The sequence below is a fragment of the Silurus aristotelis genome (assembly GCF_946808225.1).
Source record: "Silurus aristotelis genome assembly, chromosome: 7".
NCBI lineage: Eukaryota > Metazoa > Chordata > Actinopteri > Siluriformes > Siluridae > Silurus > Silurus aristotelis.
This window is the reverse complement of record NC_139580.1, coordinates 12,614,331-12,622,390: the sequence shown is the minus strand read 5'-3', so window position 1 is coordinate 12,622,390 and position 8,060 is coordinate 12,614,331. Positions and strand designations below refer to the sequence as shown.

The 8,060-nt window shown below is 38.7% G+C and overlaps 1 protein-coding gene across 1 annotated transcript in view; it reads left to right on the top strand.

Annotated features, from left to right (window-relative positions):
• Positions 1-642: 642 nt before the first annotated feature.
• Positions 643-8,060, top strand: part of cplx1 (complexin 1) — a 34,271-nt gene continuing 26,853 nt past the window's right edge. Inside the window, exons 1-2 of the mRNA XM_083545661.1 lie at positions 643-887; positions 1,817-1,931. Coding sequence (XP_083401787.1) covers positions 1,901-1,931 — 31 coding nt within the window. The 5' untranslated portion in view covers positions 643-887; positions 1,817-1,900. The remainder of the gene's footprint in view (positions 888-1,816; positions 1,932-8,060) is intronic.

Here is an 8,060-nt window from a genome sequence, read left to right as displayed (position 1 = left end):
AGCGCGTGTGACCCATGTCTCAGCGCAAAACCGCGCGCGCTCCAAGGACAAGTCGAGGTGAAACACGCGTCTCTGAGCCTTATTACAACCTTACATTTCCATAACCAGCTTAGAAATCTTTGCATCTCGCTCTCTCTCTTTCTCTCTCTCTCTCTCTCTCTCTCTCTCTCTCTCTATTTCTCTCTGCACAAAATAAGCAACCATGCACGCTGACAAGCGCATTTAATTCCTCGCGTGAGCAGCGGCACACGCGCGCCTAAAACAGTATTACAGACACCGAGATGACCTTAAGAAGGTGCACTATCAATCCTGCTCCGGAGAGAACGTGCGCGGAGGGAGGGCGTGAGGGATGGAGGGAGGGACAGAAGTGGAGAGGAAAAGCAATGGAGAGGAGAAGAGAGCAGGGAGGAAGGGCGCCCCAAGACTAGGCGGTGTTAATCATTGCTCTCTCTTTCTCTCTTTCTTTCTCTCTCTCTCTCTCTCTCTCTCTCTCTCTCTCTCTCTCTCTCTCTCTCTCTCTCTCTGTGTGCTCACATAGCGTGTGGGACGTTTCAGTGAGTCCCTCCATCCGCGGCAGCTGCGCTTCCCGTCGCCCTAACACACACACTCTCTCTCTCTCTCTCTCTCTCTCTCGCTCTCTCTTTCTCTCTCTCCTTCTCTCTCACTCACACACACACACACACACACTCTCTCTCTCACTGAAACACGCACACACACTCACACTCACACACTCACTGCCTGTGAAAGCAAGGACGTCCTTTCTTTCCTTTACCCGGAAGCCGGAGATGCTAGGGACTTGCAGTTGAGAATCCTGCACTGCTAGTACACCTAAACTTCACTTGGAGGAGGATCATCGTGTGTCGAAAAGATCGGAATTCACCGGACAGGTAATAACGACCGCTCGCTGTGTGTGTGTGTGTGTGTGTGTGTGTGTGTGTTTGGCTTTGCCCGGTGTAGTGGGACGGACCGGAGCTCTCCAGCAGCAATGGTGCTGAAATATTCACCAACAAGGAAGTGATTCTGTGGTGTTTTCCCCTCGTGTATCAAGTACAGAGAGTAATGGGACATCTTCATCTGGGCAGAAAAACGTTTCAGAGGACAATCGAGCACAGATACACATATCGATAGTGAACTCATGGATGCAATATAGTGCATATTAGCGCTAGGAAATGCAGATACGAAGATATGCAATTCAGAAATACAATAATGCTTCTGTTATTTTCATTTATTTATTTATTTTTCCTCAGATTAGGGAGTTAAGATAACCTGTTTACCACAGTTTATTAGATCAATCCTTACCCGTGTGGTAGACTAACGCTCTCTAGGATCTTGAGTTTTTCATTTATACGCAAAAAAAAAAAAAAAAACCATAACTGGTTTAGGAGGATGTATGTCTTTTGGAAATTTTATGGGTCAGCATTTAGGCTGCAGTGTAATGCAGTCATTAGTGTTTTTCAAATTGGACAAAAAAGTCTGCATCTGTCTTGGCTGAATCCACTTTGTGTAAGTCAGATAAACAATTTAAATATCAATTAAAATGATATAACACTTTTTACAATAGGTTCTGTCTTGACCTTTAATGACCTTCATCATCTGTGGAAGTTGATATTTCCTAATGCACTGTTACTTCACCAGCACGATAAGGATAATTGAAATCAGAAAATATAAATTACATGCCAAAGCAAAGAAGTGAGTTTGTTTATGTTACTTGGGTTGCTGTCATATTTCAAACTGTGCTAGAGCAATGTGAGAGCTCTTGCCTTACGTAGCCTTATGCGCGTGCTCGTGTGTGTGTGTTTGTGTGTGTGTTTTATAGAGCCGGTGAAAACGAACAACATAAGAAGCTTGAAGTAAATGTAACAGCTGACTTTGAAGGAAGTAGGAATCAAAAGCCATCAAGATGAATTTTGTTATGAAGCAAGCGCTGGGAGGTAAGTTCCCCACGGTCGTGTTTTTCCAGACACGAGGGCACGTAATAGTCACACACAGTCCTACGGGGATACTCCATAGAAGGCACTGAGCACTTTAATTTTGTGTGCGTGTAAAATGCAGATTTCCTCATGACCAGTTTTCCATTTTAATGAAATCGAATGTGACCTGTAGGGTTCACTGCACTGTGTGATTTGTGTGGGAAGATGGAATTGAAATAAGTGTTGCTTTACTTTATGGTTGATTTCCCCCCTTTTATTCAATATAAAAGAAGTAAAAAAAAATTCTGAGGTCATCTTAGCACGTAAGTGGGTGAGCGTCTGTACTTTGAAAGAGAATGCTGTTTGTTACTAGATAACATGTAGCATTTATTTATTTGAAATAAATGAATGAACTATAGACATTATTAAATACATTTATTTTGATGTATATTTTACTGCCATATATATATATATATATATATATATATATATATATATATATATACACGCACACACACACACACACACACACACACACACACACACACACACACACACACACACACATGTTATTTGTCTTGCATTTATTACAAACAATTTTTCTAATGCCTTCCAAAGAAAAAGGCCACTTTCTGTCAGGGATTTTACTACCTGCTTTAATAGTTTGACACAAGCTGGTTTTGTTTTAATGGATTTTTGGGGTGGTGTTAATGAGATCCATGTCATTAACCCACTGCTGGAGAAAACAGTGTGTCAGTAAGTCAGGTCCAGTACACAGCTCTGCTAATAAAGAAAATGATTGAAAACAACTAAACAGTGTGTAAAAATACTGCTTGACAAATCTGAGCTGTGCCAAGGTCTAAAGAGCCAACCCTTTTATTCTAATTGTTTTTCTTAAACATTAAAGCAGTATCTCAGGATCAATTGCTTTATTCTTTATTTTCTATATTAATATACAAGAGAGGCTATTTGCTTTCTCAAACAAATCTGTAAATAAATACATTTATTGGACCAAAAAAAAAAAAAAAAAGAGAAAATTGATTCATTGACAACAACAAAACTGGTCACATAAAAGCTTCAAGGGGCCTTTTGTTCGTCTCTCTGCTCTCTCCTTTTGACCAGTCCAGTAAATCAACACACAGGCAATTTCCATATAGCAGCCACTGGGCAGTCCCGACCTGCATTAGATAATAAAATCCAGGCTGAGGGGAAATAATGGGTCTGTGCCTGAAAGATTTAGAGGCCCAAGGTCAACCAGTGGAGACACTATCTGCACTTCAGTCCACCGAGGCGCCACCGTTAAGAAGCACAATCCCACTCACAAAAGGAAAAAATCTCTACTGCATGATTACCGAATCAAAAGCAAAGCAAAAGTCAGTAGTTCTAATGCTCATATTTACACAGAGTTGTGTTTACCTTGCTGTTAATATAAGCACATTCACATTTTTTGTTTTTCTCAGGAAAAAGATTGTTCTGTATGTCTTTCTCTCTGACCTACAGTACCCTTTATCCTGAAAGTGTGCACATAAATAGCTGAGACAGCAGTGTCTATACTCCCTAGAGTATTCACTCCCCCACCCCCACCCCCACCTCCATTAACACAAACACACACACACACACACACACACACACACACACACACACACACACACACACACACACACACACACACATATACACACACACCACTCCAAACATCATTCATCTCTGGTTTTGTCTTCTTCATACTCTCTCATTCTCTTGACGATTCTAATCCTGTGATGTGGAAAAAGCATAGCAGATTCAGAGTGCTAATGAGGCTGATATGTAGCATGTGCTGCAGGCATGCACCAGCCTCTGCAGTTCTACTCCAGACTGGTGGATAGACAGAAGCTAACAAACATGGCAATGGACACACGTTTTTCACTCATGAAATAACTTTCTGTACAGAGAACTTAGGCGCATTTGATACACTCGATACTTTAAAGCAGCTAGAAACCCTGGAATAGAATGGTAAAGGTGACTACAAGGTGTCATCCCATATGTTTTACACTGAAGCATGTTTCAATTCAATTCAATTCAAATCTTTTTTATTTGTATAGCGCTTTTAACAATGAACATTGCTTTAATGCAGCTTTACACAAATAATGCAGCAATAAAGAATGAATAATTTTGTTCCTGATTATCAAATTGGTGGAGACTGTGGCAAGGGAAAAACTCCCTGTTTGCATGTTTGCATACAATGAAACAGTAAGCTGTACTTTAAAAAAATATTGACCTGGTCAATAATGAACTGATAATAGACATGTTTATATACTGCAGCAACCCTTTCAAAACATTTTTTGGGAACCCAGGAACCTGTTCAGCCACTGGATGAATCACAGTTGATTTTAGTTTCCAGGAATCACAGTTTATTTGGTTTGACTCTCATTAAAAAGCCAGCTTCACACGAGCTTCCACATAAGGACCATTTTTCTTGCCTTTTCTTTTGAACTATTTCACAAGGGATTGATAAAACTTGCTTAACATCAACAGAAGCACAGCGTGACAGATCATGTGGACCATTTACAGGAACATTTGGTTTTTACACAGGTGGTGAGTCAGAAATGCCTCAGGGGTATATTTAGTACATGGCATGGGCATAAAAAAAAATAATAAAGCATCACAATTGATAGAGGATACAAGCAACATCTTTGTTAAAGGCTCACCAGTGGTTTTCTGGCCTTCCTGGGATTCAAACTGACAAACTTTTGAACACTAACTTGTATCCTTAACCACTTTACTGCCACTGTCAGGAACAACACAAGTTTACTCTCATCCTGCTCCAAATAAATGTGAACTGTTCTATTATTCTGCATGATGGTCACAGGAAATGCTTAACATGCCAAGGGTTTTTGTTCAGGATTATAATCACAGTGAAACTTCTGAAGATGCTTCAAGGAGAATTCAGTTCTTGGAGGGAATTTATTTTCCTTTCCTTTTCTGCACCAGGATATCGATGGGATTTGTGCTCTTTCTCTCTCTCTCTCTCGCTCTTTCTCTCTCTCTCTCTCTCTCGCTCTCTCTCTCTCTCTCTCTCTCTCTCTCTCTCTCTCTCTCTCTCTTTTCTCTTTTCTCTTCTTTTCTTTGCACTCACTGCCATGTTGCACCAATTGCTTCCTGTCAGCATTAAAGATCATATGCTGGGTCAAGTGGCGCTGCAGTGAAGTGATGGCCACTGAAGTGACAGATTCATTACCGATGGCCTACATGTTGAATCGTCATTGCTTCTCTGCTTCACGATCACACCAACCAGAGCTCTCAGTGGGTCATGGCTAGATTAACAGAGAGTCACTGCTCATGGACAAACTAATCAAATAAAATTAGAAGATTCACATGAGTGGAACAGAATTAAAAGAACTGAACTGCAGTGGAGTGAAAGAAAAAAGTGCAAGTATACCGCTATGATTTTGAAACTGCAAGAAAGAGGACCAGATAAAAGAAAGCCTGATTAGTAGCATTATCAAAAGATTAATACATCACTGATTCTGGCTAAATCAAGAATTCATGCTGTCTAGTAAAGCCACAACAACAGGGTGCATGTAATTCTACTATTTCACACTGCTGGGCCATGTGAAAGCTGATATGTTATTGATTGAAAAGGACTGATCACTGATGCTGAGCAGGCAGGATTTTTAACTGTTCAATGAGACAATCCATAAGCGAGCTTGTGTCTGCAGTGTGCACCCTGGGGGACAGAAATCAATGTGCGGATGCGTTGATACCAGGTGGCGATCTCTTCACTATGGGAGGGGCTTGGTAGTGGATATTGAGTTATGACTATGACCAGTGAAGCAATAAAAATCGACCACACCACCATAATGAGGAATTAGAGCAGCAAATCCTATAAATGTCCTGCATTTAGTTGAAATGTGAGTCTGTGCAGCTCAAGAGCTTAGTGTTATTGCAGGAGAATGACACAGCATATTGCATAGTAAGTCAGACAAGGAAGAAAGACACATATATAGAGTGAATTTGTAGAGAAAAAGTAAAAAGACAAAAAGGAAAAGAGAGACACTGGGAAAACAAAGATAGAGAGTGATCAAGAAAGAGAGAGTGAAAAAGAACATAAAAATTAATGTGGTAGTCAATGAGTGGTGAAATTAGAAATGTGCAAATATACTACACCCACATATACCCCAACCCACACACATACATATGCATACCCCAAGAATTAGACTTCTTTGAGAATGTGTTCCAGGACAGGACATGATGTATTCAGATAAAGAATATATTTAAGATAAAGAACATTTGATCAGCAGTCATATCATAAAGTAAAATTTTAGTTAGAAGAAAGCTTCTTTTTCTTGGTGTTTTTTTGCATTTGTGGGTCTGCAGACTATTTCATTTATGGTTATTTAAATGTTAGTTAAATATTATTTAAGCCTCATGTTTCAGTGGTTCCTTGCAGCAGTAGAAATCAACATATGAGCAAAATTATACTAATTTGTCTGGTAAACTCCCCCTAGAGAACCATGACTGCCACCAAAACCTCCTAGTGGAAAATATAAAATAAATAAACGAAACCTTATGACCACCTGCCAAACATGCTGTGGTTCCTCTATGGTCTATTAAAACAGCTTCAATCTGCTGAGAAATATGACTCCACACGGCCTGTGGTATATGTTACTATGACATTAACAAAGAATTTGGAGCTGTTTTTGTTTCTTAACAGAAAACAAATGCTTGAGCAGATTTAGATCTGGAGAATTTAAAGTCCAGAGAAACACAATCATCAAACCATTCCAGAGTCTAGCAAGGTGCATTATTCTGCTGAAATAAGCAATTTCCTCAAGGAATACCATTGGCATAAAAAAGTTAACCTGGTCTGCAACAGTGTTTGGGTAGGTGGCACATGTCAAATCATCATTCACATGACTGCCTGTAACCCAGGTTCCCAGAAGAATATTGTCTAAATCATCACACCGTGTCGACTGTGGTTTTGGTTTTTTGGACAGTGCAACCCAGTGCCATCATCCACTCAGTGCAACCCAGTGCCATCATCACTCTTATATTATATATATATATATATATATATATATATATATATATATATATATATATATATATATATATATATATATATATATATATATATATATATATATATAATGTACAGTATGTAGAGTAATGTATGGTGAGGCCCAGAGTTCCTGAGTTAAACCAGCATACCTATTTTAACAGGTAATAAAACATCCTTTACAGACAACTTGTACACACACACACACACACACACACACACACACACACACACACACACACACACACACACACACACACACACACACAGTCTGTCAACCATGTGACTGTGAGGTTGGTGAACCCATCACACTGTAGCCATTAATGTGCACTATTGAGTGTTGAATTTGTTCTTGACACCAGAGTGAACTTCCTTACCCCTCTTCTGCCTCCTCTCTATTGGCAATTTAACATGACACAACTCGTTTGTGTTGAAATCCCAGTGTGTTGGTTGTTATTAAACACAGTGTTAGAGTTTTTATTTTAACTCCAGCAATGGCAAGAGTTATCAAAAGCTTTAAAAAAAACCTTCATTCTGAAAACAGCATAAAAAAAGTAAGCTAGAACTATCCTTTTTTTTTTTTTTTTAAAGTATTCACATTAGGCATTTAAACTGCTAGAAGTGTAGATGCAGCCTGTATACTTGAAGTTTTCACAGTGTATTAGTCTTCTCAGGTATAAAACAGTAGACCCAGACAAAAGATTTCAGTGCAGAATTTTATAAATTATATAAATATACTGTATAGTATAATTATATTTAAAGTATAAATATAGTATATAAATAAACGTTATACATTTTTTTATTTATATACAATATAAGGTTTTTTTCTTTAATAATATACAGATGTAATTATCTATGCATGCATTACTTTGTGGCAAAGACTCCTTAGTGCTAACAATGACTATAAAGTTAGCTAATGTATGCTAGCTGGTTATTACATTTGTTCATTTGTAAGTTGCATGTTGTGTGTTTATGTTTAATAAAACTATACTGCTTTCTCATAGTCATTTTTGCAATCTTGTTTGGATCTTCTAGACCTTTCTGTAGTTAAGGGTAAAGCTTAAATTCATTGTCCTTCTGACAAAATACTTTAAGAGGACAATCAATACAGT